This window comes from Macrobrachium nipponense, chromosome 19 (genome assembly GCF_015104395.2).
Source record: "Macrobrachium nipponense isolate FS-2020 chromosome 19, ASM1510439v2, whole genome shotgun sequence".
Lineage (NCBI taxonomy): Eukaryota > Metazoa > Arthropoda > Malacostraca > Decapoda > Palaemonidae > Macrobrachium > Macrobrachium nipponense.
The window spans coordinates 55,843,985-55,864,051 of NC_061088.1; the positions used below are offsets into that span (position 1 = coordinate 55,843,985).

The 20,067-nt window shown below is 33.5% G+C and overlaps 1 protein-coding gene across 1 annotated transcript in view; it reads left to right on the forward strand.

The window, feature by feature from the left end:
* Nucleotides 1-20,067, forward strand: part of LOC135217133 (CCR4-NOT transcription complex subunit 10-A-like) — a gene marked incomplete in the record, with an annotated part of 352,258 nt that overhangs the window by 192,334 nt on the left and 139,857 nt on the right. The window contains 1 exon segment of the mRNA XM_064252844.1: nucleotides 4,048-4,160. Coding sequence (XP_064108914.1) covers nucleotides 4,048-4,160 — 113 coding nt within the window.

The window sequence follows — 20,067 nt, forward strand, 5'->3', positions numbered from 1 at the left end:
CTACTTTCTTGCAAGTAAAAATTCAGTGAAACTTGTGGCTGCAGTGCAGGCCTTATAATATCATAGGACAACATTGGGATGTAACATAGGAGATGTTGGTAAATACAGTTAGATTTGATGTGATACAGAAAATAAACAGTGCAGTATTGGCTGAATTGGAATTGATAAAATGTGAAAATCTAGATATGATAATTCTTCAATTATCCAGATCGCCATCATCCAGAACTCGACATTATCTCTGGCTCATCTGGACTATGGCTGAAAAAACTATTCTCCTAGGGTTGGCAATGCTGCACAGCCTCATGAAAATTTTTTTAAAACTGCCCACACTCATAAATAGACTAAAACGGTTCTGGGAAGTGGAGAGTTCTGAGGGGTAGGGGAGGCCACGAGAAGTTTCCAGTGTGGGGAAGGGGGTTGTCATGTGGCTGGGAGCTGTGGGAGAGAAGGGCCAGTAAGGCTGTGTAGCAGAACTCACTCAGAGAAGGGGTTGTTTTGGGAGGTGGGTGGAGCTAGGGAGCAATTTCCCCTGCCTTGGGGGTTTTGGGGGGGTGGTGGGTTTGGGATACATTGTCGTATGGGTGAAGAGGGCTAGGTAGATGTTGGATCTGCTAGAGCTTGGTTTGTTTTTTGTTATGCTTATGATTTTTTTATTATTTTTACAACCCAAAAAGGTAAACTCACTATACTCTGTTTTTTTCTATCTGTGCAATCCGCCTGTGGTGTTTGCGTTTGGTAACACTGCATCTTGGGCTTTAGATAGTTACGCTATGTTTAAGTTTTAGGTAAATAAAAGGATATCTGGGTGTATATTTACAACTGAAAAGTCATTTAATAATTTACTGTATGCGAATTATACAGTTAATATTCGAAATAGGATATTGTTATTATTGTTGAATGTAAGCTGCCTTTTCGGGGTGGCGTAAGTATTTAAAGCAAGGATGCAGTGTTACCATACGCAAACACCACAGGTGGGTGAAAAGATGAAAAAAAAAACAGTATAGTGTGCATAGGGTACATACGTACACACACTCATTCGCTGACATTGTGAATTTGCTTAAACTTGTTTTGTTTTGTGTTTTTACATGTATGATTTAGTTTTTAAATAAAACTTGGAATAATCTCAACTATCTGTTGTGCTTTGAAAATTACAAGTCATGCTCATGAGCCAATGCCATTTTGTGTCTGGTGTTAATCACAATAAGAGGATCTTGATACATTAAGTATTATTAATACAGTAAATCCTGAGTTATCTGGCACTTAATTGTTTGACACACTCCCTTACCCAAGAACACCAGACCATACTGTAACCCTTCAGTTATCCAAATTAATAATAGAGTCAAAGGTCTGTCAGATATGGGGCAAAATCTGCTTAATTGCTATTAAAAAAATCTATGGGAGTTCAAGGGCAGCTCACCTAACCTTGTCATTACCACATAACCGTAAACAATCAGTATGCTTATAGACAACAACCATCACACTTTAACCCTAAGGGATGGATTAGATATATATCATGCACACACCCCCCAGACCAGGCAAACTTAAAGGTTGGCCAATTTAAGAAAAAAAATATAAGTGGAAAGAGGTTATGCAATAGTGTAAGAAAAAAATTCTAACAAATTTTCTCTACCTTCCACGGGAAGTAGAAAGTGACTATTTACAACTCTGTGTGGGTTCTCTTTTACAAGACACTCCTAAATTTTACAAAGTTTACATGTTTTTTCTAATAATTAATTTTATTGTACTTTGTAAAATTATAATTACAGCCCACATAATATCATATCATATATAAGAACTAAAATCAGTTACAAATTCTGAATATATTTGTGGTCAAATATTTATGAGACTTATGAGATGCAGTAACTTTTTGGCAGGTAAACATGTTTTTTCTAGTATTCTTATGCATAATTACAATTAAAGCTGACATACTATCATAAAAGATAAGAACTAAAACCAACAGCTATCCCTGGGTATATTTTTGAGTAAATAAATAAAAAGACATCATAGGACAGACAGCAGTGAAACATTTCCCACAAGTCTAAAATCATACTGAATGCTATCTCTGACTCCCGACTCCCCGAGCCAAGAAACCACAGTTGCCACAAGTCATTTATTGACAATGAAGTGCCCTGAACATCTTTTGTGCTAATTCATCCAAATTGTATGGCACCTAATATTGATACTCTGTGAGTTAGCCTGTCCACCACCCAAAACTGTTTGTGATATATGATGGTGCCTGTCCGTTAAGGGTTAAACTGAAAACTTCAAGCAAAAGGCAATTAGCTACCTTTTTTCCCCATGTTTGTAACAAAATGTACTGCATGAATACATTTTGAAAAAATGCCACCCCAATATATTCTCTTCCTTGTAAATAACAGTTCATTAGGCATATGTATAGCCTACTTGTGTTTACCCACAGCCTATCCTGTTTTGTAACGATTAATGTATTTTTATACAGCAACTTCTTTGTCAGTTGTTACCATATTATATTACCATGCACAAGATAAAATTATGTAGGCTGTGTTGAGCTATAGACCTAGGCTAGCCCAGGTGTTACACTCCTAGTATCCATTTGCAAAATTCAAATAGGCCATTACAGCTATATTTAAGATAATGGTTATGAAACTGTCATTTTACTTACAAAATCCATTTATGTTGATTGTTATAGTATGTATTGATACTGTTCAGTGTTTAATCTGTATAATACTCAGTGGCTAGTCTCTGGCATAGGTGTACATGCAGTCCCCAGTTATGGGGGGGGGTGGGGGGGGGGGATTGCAGTTTCTGTTCCCGAGTGTGCCAATAAGTGAAAAACGCCATTAACCAAAACTTGGCAATTTATCGCACTTATGGTGCCATAAGGCGGCACTTTATGGTGTTGATAACTGGAACTCAGCCTGTTATGGTACCATAAATAGCCAATTTTATGGTGCTAGATGAATACCATAAAACCGGATCGCCAATAACCAAGTCCGCTGATAACCGGGAACTGCCTGTATATTGAATTGTTCAGGCTATAGGTACGTATTTGTGCAGACACACATTATTACAATGGTCTATTTTATATTTTGATTTAATGACAGTGAGGGTGATAATATAGTGTATTATTTTACTAATACAGGCAGTCCCCAGTTATCGGTGGCCTCAGTTATCGGTGATTTAGTTTTATGGTGCATGTCTATCGCTGATTTCTGGTTATTGGCACCGATAATAGATAAATGGCCCCAATATATACCTAACAGGTGCCATTAAGGGTAATATAGTAAGCTAACTTTTAAATGAAATTACAGTAACTTTAATGTAATTTAATACTAAGAGAGTATGGTTAGGGTCATATATAGTGTTTAGATTCTAGAAATAAGCACTTATTAGCATTTTTAGAGACCTTACCAAACTTTTGTGAAAATTTGCCTTACACAAGGGGTCTGGGATCAAACCTTGCATAAGTGCAGGGTATGACTGTAATAGTATAAGACTGAATTTTTTGGGGGGCATTTTTCCATTACATTTATTCCATTGGATTCTTGTAGTACCTCATTTTGACCCATTGCCACTTGCATCAGATGTTTAGGACTGTTGCAAGTTTCAGTAATGCATAAATTATAAGTCAAGGGTATTAAAAGTATGCTCAACCTCCTCTATTTTATCCTGATATGAGGTCAACAATTTTACGATATTTCTTCCTACCCTTAGACAAGAAATTAATCTCCCAAGAATGTTGACAGTATTAAGTAAAACGCGCATAACTTTTTTGACAAGATAAATGTAGTAATAATAAGAAATCAGATATATAATATGTAAATATTGTAGGTTACCTTGCATTGTAACTCATTGTTCACCAAAATTGTCAGAAATGCATAATTCTCTCTCTCTCTCTCTCTCTCTCTCTCTCTCTCTCGAAGTTGATAAATCATCCAGTAACTATTTTTTCTCTGGTCAAACACATTGTCATCCTTGTTTTTGTTATTGTTCCCTTTTGTGCATGTTAGCAATTGCCCTTCTTTGTGTTGAAAATAAATAACTTTTTTCCTCTTTTTTTTTGTACAGTGCCTTAAGGATGACATAAGCATCAGGAAGTCAGTAGTCCAGGGAACTGTAGGTGTTGGTATACACCGAAAAATTTGCATTGCTACGTGTATCGACAGTCATAATAAGAAAAAGTAAGTAATATATTTGAGAGTATACAGTGTTCCCCCTGTATACGCGTTCTCTGGATTCGTGGACTCACTGATTCGCGGATTTCTCTCTGGACCCTATCTACCCACTATTTGCAGGGGATTCTCCTATTCACGGGATTTTCCGGCGAAAATCACCGCCAATTAGTGTATTTTGATGTTATTTTCATGACTAAATGCATTTTTATGGTACAAAAATGATTTACTAATTTTCAAATATTAATACTGATTAATGAAAATTCTTCCCTTCGTCTTTTTCTGTATCAATTTCCTTACCTTCTCGTAACTCCAGTGACGCTCGGACCTGGGAAACTGCCATACAATGGTCAACAAATTTAATGGTTTTATGCTCTCTCTCTCTCTCTCTCTCTCTCTCTCTCTCTCTCTCTCTCTCTCTCTGAGGATATTCTTTTTATGGTACATGACATGCATGTAATGATTTTATTATTATTAATATTTTCAAATAATAATACTATATGTGTAATAATAATACTATAAATGTAATTACAAAATTCATATGTGAGTATTTTAAATACAATAATCTTTCCATTTCACTCTTTTAAATACTGTAAGGACAATCTCTCTCTCTCTCTCTCTCTCTCTCTCTCTCTCTCTCTCTCTCTCTCTCTCTCTCTCTCTCTCTCTCTCTCTTGGCTGTAAGTGTTAGAAGTACGTACGTACGTATATATATTTTGGGTGTTTCTCTCTCTCTCTCTCTCTCTCTCTCTCTCTCTCTCTCAGCAAAAGAATTGATATACAGATAAACATAACTTTTCAGTCCTCTCTTTCTCCCTTCTATGGAATAGATATGTGTATTTATGGGAGGGGAAATAAGTGTTGCCTATAGAAGTTCATTTCAATCTATTGGTATCGTAAGGAGTTATTATCTCTCTAACTATTCGCGGGTTTGCGCTATTTGTGGGGGGGGTCCCTGGTACACATCCCCCACGAATACGGGGGGAACACTGTATATGGTATTAGTATTTGGAATGAATCTTAAGTATTTTTGAAATTAGCTTGTATCTTTGCTCCATTAGATGTGATCAGCATACAGATAAAAGAAGTAATTCTTGACTAACCCACTAGGACTGTCTCTGTAATCTGTTTCTCACTAGGTGGCATTGGAATGTTTACTTGTTCATATACGAAACGAACCTTCGGTCTTAACATTAGGATTTACTAGCGCCAAGCTGGAAACCGGTGAAATTAAAATTAAACTTGTGAGATCCAGGGACTATTGGCATCTATACCAGGTCATGGGGCATATGTTACCCAGAATGCCCTTAGCATCCTGTGACCCACCAGTTATCTTTCTACCACCTTTAAGATAGGATGTGTTTACTGTCTATCTGTTTAAAGCTGGTTTTAGTTTGCCCGTTTTTATCCATTTCACTTTCATTTTTCTTATTAATTCTCTTTCTCTTAGTGTGCTCAGTGTGGATGTGAGCTGTAAGAGTGTGTAAGTGGTGAGACGGATCCTCATCTAACGTGTAGTAGGTGCAGAGAAAGTGTATGTACGATTACTAATCCTTATTCTGTTTGTCGCGGTTGGTCGGTGGAACAGTGGAGGAAGTTTTATGAGAAAGGCCAGTACAAAAGAAAGGAGTCGACGCCATCTTTGAATGACCAAGCGTTGCCGGCTTCTTTTGTAGCGGCAATACACCAGACAGCTCCATATGTTTCGCCACCTGCCTTTGACTTTGGTTTGTCCCTTACCCCTTCGGTTTCTCCTAGCGGTTCATTATCGGAAACTCCAGGAGGGGTTTTGTGTAATTTTATGCATAATATTTACGCTCCGTTGTTCCCAGCCGGGGTGGGGGAGAGAGAATTGCCATCTTTGTTCCAGGTGTTGGTTCCCGACGCAAACAGGATGGATGGGAAGGTACATGGGCAGCGCTAGGCCTACCAGGCGTACCAACCTTGGAAGGTTTGCTGTCGCATTATATGGCATCACAATTCCAGCAGAGTCTGGCAGCGTTGAATATTCCTCATCCCCCGGCTTGCACTTTATGGGAAATAATGCCGCGGCCACGCCAACAACTTCAATGTTTACGGCGATACAGAACGTTGGAGGTAGTTTTGCTGCAAACGCAGGGATGCCAGCAGCAGCCGCCCAGTCTCTCCCTACAAGATTGGTGACGTAACAACCGATGTCACACACCGACATGGCAGACGCGATGACGTCACAGCCTAATGCTTCTCGGTCTACTTCGCTGCCTCCGGACCTAAATACGCTTTCTGACTTGGTAGCACACACTGTAATGAAGAAATTACAGGATCTAGAGAAGAAAATTAATAAGAAAGACAAAAAGAAAATGCGTGATACGTCTTCTTCTTCGTCTTCTTCCTCTAGCTCGGCGTCATTGCTAAATTCGATGTCGTCACGGCGTGTACCAGTCAAGCGTTGGAGGATACGGGATTTCGTGACTGATCCTCGGGCCAAGAGGAGAAGAGTGAATTCTTCATCATCTTCGGGCCAGGACTGTCACATCCCAGTCAGCAAGAAAGGCAAGAAGTCAGTGGCTGGTAAGCTCAAAGCTAGCGGACGAAGCCATTTACAAGAGTCCGAACGAGCGAGTGAGTCGACGGTCGCTGGGCTAGTGGCCGACGCGGAGTTGCCAGTAGAGACTACAAAGAGTCTAAGAAAGACTACAATGTCATTGGCGAAATCGACGTTTGGGGCGAAAAGTGCAGCAAAGGATGGAGCACAGATACCGGTTTCGCCGGTAAGATCGTTTAAAATACGGAGGAAAGATGAAAAGGCTCCTATTAAAAGAACGAAGAATAGTGAGTTGGCAACCTCGTCTGATACATTGGTGGAAGGCATTGTCCGCCTCGATGAAGGATTGAGGCAATTGTATTGTACACTAAATTGCGATCATTTTGGTATATAACACATTGTAAAACGATCAAGGCAACACAGAGAAAATATTACCACAAAATGATGCATGAATTTGTAATGCGCTTACGTAAAAAAATGTTTTTTCAAAAATTCACCATAAATCGAAATATTGTTGTAGAGACTTCCAATTTGTTTCAAAATAAAGATAAATGATTGAATATCACTATACTGTAAGAGTTTTAGCTTACAATTGCATTTTTCGACCATTTAGGTCGAGTTAAAGTTGACCGAATGTAAATTTTTTTTTATTTATCGTTATTTATATGCAAATATTTCAAAAATCAGAAAAGCTACGACCTTCAATTATTTTTTGTTGTATTCTACATAGTATTGCACACATTTTCATATATAAAACTATGAAACGGCTAATTTGAAATGGAGCAAATATTACGAGAATGCGAAGTAAGCATTTCGGAGATTTGCGGCATGAAAAGCTACGACCTTTAATTATTTGTTGTTGTATTCTACATGAAATTGCGCACATTTTCATATATAAAACTATATAACGGCTAATATGAAACGGAGCAAATATTACGAGAATGCGAAGTAAACGTTTCGGAGATTTGCGGCGGAGAATCCGCGCGCTAAGGGAAAGGAATTTTTTTTTTTTTAATTCACCATAAATCGAAATATTGTGCTACATATTTTGAATTTGTTTCAAAATGAAGATAAATGATTGAAGATTACTAGACTGTAAGAGTTTTAGCTTACAATTGCGTTTTTCGGCCATTTTGGTAGTCAAAGTTGATCGAACTTCGATTTTTTCTATTTATCGTGATTTATATGCAAATATTTCAAAAATGAGAAAAGCTACGACCTTCAATTAGTTTTTGTTGTATTCTACATGAAATTGCGCACATTCTCATATAAAAAAACTCTATATAACGGCTAATATGAAACGGATCAAATATTACGAGAATGTGATGTAAGCATTTCGGAGATATCCGGTGGAAAATCCGCACACGGCAGCCCATCAGCAGTAAGGGCAGACGTCTCCCTCCTCCACCTGTACCTCGTCATATCGAGAGGAAAAAAATGCAAGACTCTTCAATGGAGAGGGAGAAAACAAGGAATAATATATATATATATATATATATATATATATATATATATATATATATCATACATACAATACCATACATACATAAATACATACATACATATATATACATAAACATACATACATACATAATACCTAACATACATAAAAATACATACATACATACAGGGGTTGTCCTCGAGTACGACGTTGATCCGCTCTGAGATGCGTCGTAACACGATTTTCAGGCGTAAGTCGGAACATTGAAAAATACACATGATTAAGGTAAATACCTATCAATAACAACGAGAGAAACAATTCCTTACCTTTATTAATTTGATTGGCTTGCACACTGGAGAGGAAGCTGCGGTGCTGGAGAGACTGGGGAGGTTAGTGAAGAGAAAAGAACCTCCAGAAGTTGCACCAATAACCTTTCCATTCAATTATTAGACCACCTACGCTGCTTAGTTATCACTGTCGCTTTCATAGGAGCAGATCCCTTTCACATGTTCAACGATGCGCTTCTTTATCTTGATAATGGTAGCAACGGTCGAACGGCTAAGGCCAAGCGAGCGGCCAATGTTTGTTGGCGTTTCTTCCTCCCTTCTCAGATCGCTTTATAATGTCCACTTTAATTTCCATGGTGATGGCCTATCTTTTCTTCGATGCACTACCATCAGAAGAGTCGCCTTGCGCTTGGGAGCCATAACAAAGAGCAAAAAGTTACAAAAACGATACAACACGAGGGAGAGAGAGGCAGTGTAAACAACCAAAATGGCGTATGGGCGAGGAATGAGCGTAGCGAAGCGACGCCGTCCTCTCCCCCACAAAGCTATTCTTCCGCCGTGCGCCCGGAACTAGTTCGCGTTTGTTACGTTGCTTACGACGCTAAAACCGCGTAAGAGGAACGACGCACAATATTTTATTTTTTATTTTTATTTTTGGAGGGGGCGCGTTCGTAACCACGAAACACGTAAGTCGAGACCGGCGTAACCCGAGGACTTACTGTATATATATATATATATATATATATATATATATATATATATATATATATATATATATTATAAACATACATAACATACATACATACATACATACATACATACACATACAGGGGGGTCCTCGAGTTACGCGTGATCCGTTCTTAAGATGCGTCGTAACACGATTTTTCAGCGTAAGTCGGAACATTGAAAAATACCACATGATTTAATGTAAATACCTATCAATAACAACGAGGAGAACAATTCCTTACCTTTATTAATTTGATTGGCTTGCACACTGGAGAGGAAGCTGCGGTGCTGGAGAGACTGGGGGAGGTTAGTGAAGAGAAAAAGAACCCTCCAGAAGTTGCACAATAACCTTTCCATTTCAATATTATTAGACCACTACGCTGCTTAGTTATCACTGTCGCTTTCATAGGAGCAGATCCTTTCACATGTTCAACGATGCGCTCTTTATCTTTGATAATGGTAGCAACGGTCGAACGGCTAAGGCCAAGCGAGTCGCAATGTTTGTTGGCGTTTCTCCCTTCTCAGATCGCTTTATAATGTCCACTTTAATTTCCATGTGATTGGGCCTATCTTTTCTTCGATGCACTACATCAGAAGAGTCCGCCTTGCGCTTGGGAGCCATAACAAAGAGCACAAAAAGTTACAAAAACGATACAACACGAGGGAGAGAGAGGCCAGTGTAAACAAACAAAATGGCGTATGGGCGAGGAATGAGCGTAGCGAAGCGACGCCGTCCTCTCCCCCACCAAAGCGTATTCTTCCGCCGTGCCCGGCGCCGGAACTAGTTTCGCGTTGTTTACGTTGCTTACGAACGCTCCCAAAACGCGTAAGACGGAACGACGCAAAAATATTCATTTTTTTATATTTTATGGGGGGCGCGTTCGTAAAACCACGAAACATCGTAGCGAGACGGCGTAACCCGAGGACTTACGTGTAATATATATATTATATTATATATATAGAATATATATATATATATATATATATATATATATATATATATATATATATATACATACATATACATTACATACATACATACATACACATACATACATACATAAATACATAAATACATAACACAGGGGGTCCTCGAGTTACGACGTTGATCCGTTCTTAAGATGCGTCGTAACACGATTTTCAGCGTAAGTCGGAACATTGAAAAATACCACATGATTAATTGTAAATACCTATCAATAACAACGAGAGAACAATTCCTTACCTTATTAATTGATGGCTTGCACACTGGAGAGGAAGTGCGGTGCTGGAGAGACTGGGGGAGGTTAGTGAAGAGAAAAAGAACCTCCAGAAGTTGCACCAATAACCTTTCATTTCAATTATTAGAACCACTACGCTGCTTAGTTGTCACTGTCGCTTTCATAGGAGCAGATCCTTTCACATGTTCAACGATGCGCTCTTTACTTTTGATAATGGTAGCAACGGTCGAACGGCTAAGGCCAAGCGAGCGGCCAATGTTTGTTGGCGTTTCTCCCTTCTCAGATCGCTTTATAATGTCCACTTTAATTTCCATGGTGATGGCCTATCTTTTCTTCGATGCACTACCATCAGAAGAGTCGCCTTGCGCTTGGGAGCCATAACAAAGAGCAAAAAGTTACAAAAACGATACAACACGAGGGAGAGAGAGGCAGTGTAAACAACCAAAATGGCGTATGGGTAGGATGAGCGTAGCGAAGCGACGCCGTCCTCTCCCCCACAAAGCGTATTCTTCCGCCGTGCGCCCGGAACTAGTTCGCGTTTGTTTACGTTGCTTACGACGCTAAATCCGCGTAAAGACGGAACGACCGCAAAAATATTATTTTTTATATTTTTTATGGGGGCGCGTTCGTAACCCACGAAACATCGTAAGTCGAGACCGGCGTAACCCGAGGACGTACTGTGTAGATAAGATATAAGAGAGATATGATAAGATATATGACAGAGTAGATAGTAGTATATGATAGGGGATATAGATGGAGAGGGATATGAGGAATAGATAAGGATAGAGAAATATAGAGATATATATAGAGAGAGAGAGAATATAGCTTGATCTAGGGGGAGGATAGAGAGACTATATAATGTGTAGAGTACGAGTATAGATGATACGAGAGTTAGATAGAGAGTATAGTAATAGATTAGAGAGATAGAGCTACATAGAGGATAGACAGAATATATTAGAATTAGAATATTAGAGAGAATAGAGAAGAGAGAGATGGGAGGAGCGAGAGATACGTATATTAGAGAATAGAGGGAGAGAGAGATACGAGATAGAGCTTAAGAGAGAGAGGATAGAGCTGAAAGAGAGATAGAGGGATGAGAAGGATGAGCTAGAGAGACGAAGAGATATAGAGAGATAGGGAGATAGAAATATATAGAGAGAGTATAGAGAGGCGATGAGGAGAGAGCCGACATAGAGAAGAGAAAGAGAGAGAGAGTAGAGAGGAAAGACAGAGATAGGATAGACGAGAGAGAGATAGACGAGTAGAGAGAGAGAGAGGGAGGATAGTAGAGATAGAGAGCAAGAGAGAGAGGAGAGAGAGACAGAGAGAGAGAGAGAGAGGTAGAAGAGATAGAGACTATGGAGAGAGTATCAGAATAGAGGATAGAGAAGTAAGGAGGAGAAGATATATATTAGCTATAGATAGATTACAGGAGAATAGAGATAGATAGATTATGACAATAGCAAGAATATATGATACGTATATAAGAGAGGAGCAGACGATTAGAATATATATATATATATGATGAATAGCATGAGAGAGATATGACAGTATGGTTTTTGGAAGAAAGTGGAGAAGAGAATATAAGAGCGTATCGATAGAGAGAGAAGATAAATCAGATAGATTAGACGATAGAGAGATATGATAATAAAGAACAGAGGATATAAGATATATATATATACATAGAGTATATTATAAGAGAGATATATAGATATAGCTAGATATAAGGATAGAACAGATGAGTATAATCTATTACAGTCTAGATACAGATCTAGATATATACATAGAGACATATATATATATAGATATACATTATGAGAGAGGATAAATGATACATCGATGTATATGAATATACATATGTATAGATAGACAGATATGAGCTAGATTCAGAAGAATAGACAGAATTACATTATTAGATACAGATAGTGGATATACATGCGATAGAATAGTACATTATAGATACATAGATTACATATATGAGATATAGAATACATACAATAATAGATATAAAGACATAGATAATTAACATATACATATATAATATATATACATAGATATAGATACTAGTGCATATTATATATAAATATTATACCTATTGAAGATATACATTATATATATATACCCTACATTATTATACCAGATTATATAGATATATAGAGAGGATACCGAAGATTAAATAGACGAGAGACAGGATAGTATAATATACATATATAGAATACAGTTACCATATATATATATATACATACGATAGATACATATAGATAGATATATATGTAGATATATAGACATATAGAGTATATTGATATATATAGATAGATATATATAGACAGAGATAAATAGTATACATAGAGATGATAGGACATGAGATATAGATATAGAGATAGATAATATGAAATAGATATATACATAAGATATATATGATACAGATAATATATATACCAGATCATAGGATATAAGTACAGATAATTGAGATATAGATACTAGAGATTTTAATTTTTTATTAGATAGACATATAGATATAGAAGATAACATAGATATATCGAGTACATATAGAGTATAGATATAGAGACTATGACAGGTGAGATAAGATAATATAAAAAGATATATTATATATAGATATATATATATAGATACATATAAAGAGACATATATGAGTACAGAGAGATAGATATATAGTTAGATACATAGAGAATTAATATAAATATAAATACTAGAGATATATACAGATTATAGTATTATAATAGAGAGTAATATATATATATATAATATATATATATACATATATAGATAGAGAAATAAATAAATATATTAAAATTTCATAATAATATATAATAATTAATACATAATTAATATATTATATACATATATTATATATAATATAATATATATATAAAATAGAGAATACATCGATATCATAGAATATATATATATACATATAAATATTAAAATATTATAAAATATATATTATATATATATCTATATATATAGAGATATATACATAATATATATATATACATATGATATATCATATAGATATGATAGACAAATAATATATATATATAGATATAGATATATATATAGATATACATAGATATATATAGATAGATATATCATATATATATATATATATATAGATATAGATATAATAGGATATATATATATAGATAATACATTATATATATAGATATATATATTATATATATATATATACATAATTATATATAATAATATAAATATATATATATATAGATATATAACATATATATATATAGAGATATACATATATATATATATATATATATATAGATATATATAGGATACAGAGAGATATATATATATAGATCATGATATAGAGATATAGATACATAGATATATATTATCTTATAGATATATAGATATATATATATATGACATATATATAATATATATAAGGATATAGATATATATATAACATATATAATATATATATATAGTATATATATAGATATAGGATATATATGATATAGATATATATTAGATATATATATAGTATATATATAAATATATATAGATATATAGATATATATATATAGAATATAATATATATAGATATAGATATATATATAGATATATAATTATTATTAATATAATTTATAATATAAATATAATTATATATGATATAGATATAATATAAGATAGAGATATATATATAGATATAGATATATATATAATAGATAGAGATATATATATATATAGACAGAGAGAGATACACATTATAGAGTATATATTTATAGAATATTATAATTATATATTATATTAGTAGATAAGATTATATAGATAGACCATATATAGATATATATAGATACATAATATATAATAAAATATATATATATATATGATATACTATATATATAGATATATAGTCTATAATTTGAAATTTAAAAAAAACATATATTATAGAGATAGATAGATAGATATATGATAGATATATATAGATATATAATATATATATAGACTAGTATATATAGATATATAGAGATATATATATAGATATATAATAGAGAGATATAGATATATATAATATATATATATATATAGTATATAGATACATATATATAGAGATATAAGATATAATGATATATACATAGATATATATATATATATACATAATATATATATATATATATATATATATATACATATATATATACATCATATATAACATATATATATATATATATACCTAGAGAGATATATATATATGATATATATATATATATATATATATATACATATATTATATATATATATATATAGATATAATATATATATATATATATACCTATATATACATATATATAGATATATATAATATACTATATAGATATATATATATATATATACGATATATATATATATATAGATATATATATATACAGATATATATATATATATATATATATAGATATATATATATATGATATAATATATATATATATATATTATACGATATATATATATAATATATATTTTTATATATAGATATATATATTATATTATATATAGATATATATATAAAAATATATTATATATATATAATATCATATAGATATATATATATACATATATATATATAGCAATATATATATATAGATATATATATAGATATAAGATTATATATATAGATAATTATAGATATAATATAGATATATATATATAGAATATATAAATATAGATTACATATATATATATATATAGATATATATATAGATAAGATATAAGATATATAGATATATATATATATATATATATGATATATATATATCTATTATAATATAAGATATAGATATATATATCATAGATATATACTAGATATATATATGTATAGATTATATATATATAGATAGATATATTATATATATATATAGATATATATATTATGATTATATATATATATAGATATATATAAAAAGACATAGATTATATATATAGATATAGATATATATATATCAGATATAGATACATATATATATACATAATATATAGATATATATATACTATATAGATATCATATATAGATATATACATATATATATATACATAATATATATATATATGATATATATGGATATAGATATCATAATATATATATATATATATGAGATATATATATATATATATAGATATATATAGCTAATTATATTATAATATATATTATTTATGTATGTATGATGGTATGTATGTATATATATATATATATATATATTATATATATATGTAGATATATATATATATATATATATATATATATATATATGTATATATATATATATGTATATAATATATACTATGTTATCTATAGTATATATATATATAACTATATATTATATATTATAATAGTTATAATAATATAAATATATATAATATATATATATATATATATATATATCTATGTATATATATATATATATATATATATATATAATATACATATATGTATATATATATATATATATATATATATATATATATGTATATATGTATATATATATATATATATATGTATATATATATATATATATATATATATATATATAATGTGTAGTGTGGTTATTTCAATGCCAAGGATGGTTCTTGAGAAGGTATAATTCTTTATTAAACTCTTGTGACACTATAAAGAACAATCTTGAAGTACTATTACCAAGTCCTTAGTTGACTTTAATATACGTACGTACACTAATATGTAGTACTACACTTAATCCTTAGGTTAGATTATACACTAAACACTATTACATGTATAGTAGTACACTAATCCTTTGGTAGATCCTGGAGTACACTAAAATCCCAGTCTGGTAGCTCTGGAAGGTAAAAGTATAACACAATTAGTACAAAATACTACACAAAGTCCTGAATGCAATATGTAAATTATAGATATTAAGAGTAAAAGAGTTAATGTATGTTAATTAATTCCTTACTTTTAGTTTATAATTCCTTACTTTGAGTTATATCAAGAGTAAAAAAGTTAATGTATGTGAATTAATTCCTACTTTTAGTTTAAATTTGTCGTTCAACGTAACCCTGGATGCACAAAGTCTTATGTGGCCCCATAGCCTACATCATTCAGGGGGTTCTGGAATGTACAAAAAATAATTAGTATGTCAGTAAGTACTCTATGCATAGTAAGTTACATACAGTAATATGCACCATACAGTGGTTTTAATATCACATATATAACATGTATAAAACTTAGTTAATGATGTAATTAATTCCTTACTTTTAGTTTAAATTTGTCGTTCAACGTAACCCTGGATGCACAAAGTCTTATGTGGCCCATAGCCTACATCATTCAGGGGGTTCTGGAATGTACAAAAGATAATTTTGTCAGTAAGTACTCTATGCATAGTAAGTTACATACAGTAATATGCACCATACAGTGGTTTAATATCAAACTGGTATGCATGTTGTAAATGATTGGTCTACACCCCTGTTCAGCAGGGAGTGTACGTAATTCCATGAGGGACCTTGATCACTTATACCCATGTGAGAGATCTTGGTCACTTTTTTTTTAGTATAAAACTTACTTAATGTATGTTAATTACTACTATGTATAATTCCTTACTTTAGTACTGTAGTAGTTTACTGTTGTCGTGCTATGTTATGTAGTAGTAGTAACCCTGGACAAAGTTTTATGTGGCCCCATAGCCTGCATCATGGAGGGGGTGGTCCTGGTTTTTTTTTTTTTCTGGAATGTACCAAAAAAGTATCAAAGTGAGTCATGTATTTATGTTTAGTAAGTTACATACAGTAACCCATACGTACAGTGGTTTATAACATGTAGTACATAATCAAACTTGGTTGGAAATTCCTGTAAAAAAAAGTTATGTACGTATGTAATACTACTGTATGTAAAAACCTTACTGTTCATACTTTGTTACACTACATGTTACATTTGATAAGTATACTTTCCTGAAGGGTTTTTCCATCCCAAACCAAATGGTGCTTCTACTTGTAGTTATCCCTTGATGACACTTGTAGTAATTTGTTAGTAACAACCTGGAGTTGTGTGAAAAATGGTTGGTTCTGGAAGGAAAAAAAGTAACAAAATTAGTGTACAAAATATACACTACAGAAAGCTGTGAATGCAATATGTTAATATGTAGATATATCAAGAGTACTAAAAGAGTTAATGTATGTTAATTAATTCCTTACTTTTAGTTTAAAGTTGTCGTTCAATGTAACCTTGGATGGACAAAGTCTTATGTGGCCCCATAGCCTACATCATTCAGGGGACTCTGGAATGTACAAAAAATAATTTTGTCAGTAAGTCCTCTATGCAGAGTAAGTTACATACAGTAATATGCACCATACATGGGTTTAATATCACATATAACATGTAGTATAAAACTTAATTTAGAAATTCCTTACATAACTTACCAACTTTTAGTGAGTCTCAAAGCTGTTACCTAGGTTGTGGGAGATGGAGGTGGAGGTGTAGAGCATTCATGATAAGGATGCATTCCAAACCTAACTTTAGTGTGCTTTATCACAGATAACAGGCTAGGATGATGGGCAGTCTGGAATGAAGAAATGATATTAAAGGACAGTATGTAACCACTTAGGTGTACAAAATTTATTGTACGTATGCAAACATTAAACACAACTGAGAATTCCTTACCTTCAGCAAAATGAAGACATGTAGGCTATGTAGAGGTCTGGTTATGTAAGTCACAGGTGCATGCCCCAGTCCCCCCCCCCCCCCCCCCCCCCTGGAAAATGATAATGTGAATACATTATGATTTATAAGTTTAATGTGTACAGTACATTAAAACAATGTTATTACATATGTAATAATTAAAAAACATTAATAAAAAAAAATAAAACCTACCAAACCCTTCTAGTGATTGGCTTGCTTACTGGGTGGGCATATGGTAGATGAGTGGGTGGCTGGGCTATGGAGTAGGATGGGCAGGTGCTTGGGAGTCTGGAATGATAAAAAATATATAAAATGATAGAGTTACTACTGTAACTACTGCACATGTTATTTCTGTTTGACCCAAAATATGTTAGTGTGTAATACGTATGTACATATAAAAAAAAAATGAAAGAATTCTTTTACCTGAAAGGAATGGGAGAGGTGATACTACTCGTATCAACTGATTTGGGCTCTGGAGATGGTGATACTACTCGTATCAACTGATGAGGGAACATCTAGATCTGGAAAGAGATGAGAGGTACATAAATATATAAGGTGGATGTAATTGTAGCATATGTATCACTTTTAATGAAAATTTCTATTAGCAATTTATCCATTTTATACAAATTTGTTAAGGATTCCTTACCTGATGAATAGGGCGAGGCATCAAAACCATGGAAAGGCTCAGGGTCATCTGGGTCGCTGTCACTATCAAAGGGGTCTGAAATGAAAAAAAAAAAATAATAAGGTTATGCAACATCAGACACATTGTACCACTATGTAAGTTAGTGTACGTATGTATGTAGAGGGTGTAAACAATTTCCAACATGAAAATGGAAAAATGAAACATTGCTTACCTGATTGTACACGTACAGGTGGAAGGGCGCACCAGAGGGTCCAGGTACAGGGGATCTGGAACTGTCACAGGTAGTACAGGGAGATCTGGAACTGTCACAGGTAGTACGGGAGATCTGGAACTGTCACAGGTAGTACAGGGGGATCTGGAACTGTCACCACTTCTGCAATAAAATTACAAATGATGAAAATTAATGAAGTTACAATTTACTCTTACATTTAGTTGTTACATTAAAAAATTAACACATGTTTTAATATGTACACTATGTAAACACATAAATTAGTAAAACAGTTCAGAATTCCTTACCAGGACTAGGAGTGGGAGGTGGTGGTACTGGAGACTTGTGAAAGAAAGTGTCAAGCCTGGACTGCACACTTCTCTTCGTCTGCTTCTCCATTCAGGGTCTCCTTGTAGAAAGTTACTAAGTCTAACATTCCACGTTTTATTTTGTCAAACCTGGCAACGTTAGGGTCTTCTGCCTCAAAAGAAGCCAAGGCTCTCTCCAGATGAGTAAAACCCTCTGACAAGCCTTTCACAGTTAATGACCTGGGTTTTGGCTCTGGTGCCGCCTCCTCTTCCTCAATCATTTGCTGTTCAAGTTCAAGTAAGTCCTCTGCAGACAATTCCTCTCCATGGGAAGACCAGCAGCTCTGTTACATCATCAGGTTCAAGATCTAGTTTCAGCCTCTTGCTTAGCCCTACGATCTTCCTCGTCACAGTCTCGACGTCTTCTGCCTGGTCAAAGCCTTCAAAACTGTGCACAAACTGTGGACACAGTTCTTCCAGGCCCCATTTAAAGTGGTCGTCTTCACCTCGTCCCAAGCACTTGCAATATTTTCACTGCATCAGCAATGTTGTAGCCCTTCCAGAATGCTTCAGTGTCAACTCCTTGTTAGCTTCTATGGCCCTCAAAGCAAAACGTATGGTCCTTCTAAGGTAGTAAGCCTTGAATTAGCTATTACTCCCTGGTCCCATTGGCTGTATCAGCGATGTGGTATTGGGTGGGAGGTACACCACCTTCACATTAGGGTGCATGTCGCTCAAATTTGAAGGGTGACCAGGGGCATTGTCCAGGACTAAGAGGGCCTTAAAAGGCAGACCCTTCGAAGTCAAATACCGTTCCACTGCTGGCACGAAATGGTCATTGAACCAATCTTCGAAGACCATCAAGGTAACCCAAGCCTTCTTGTTTG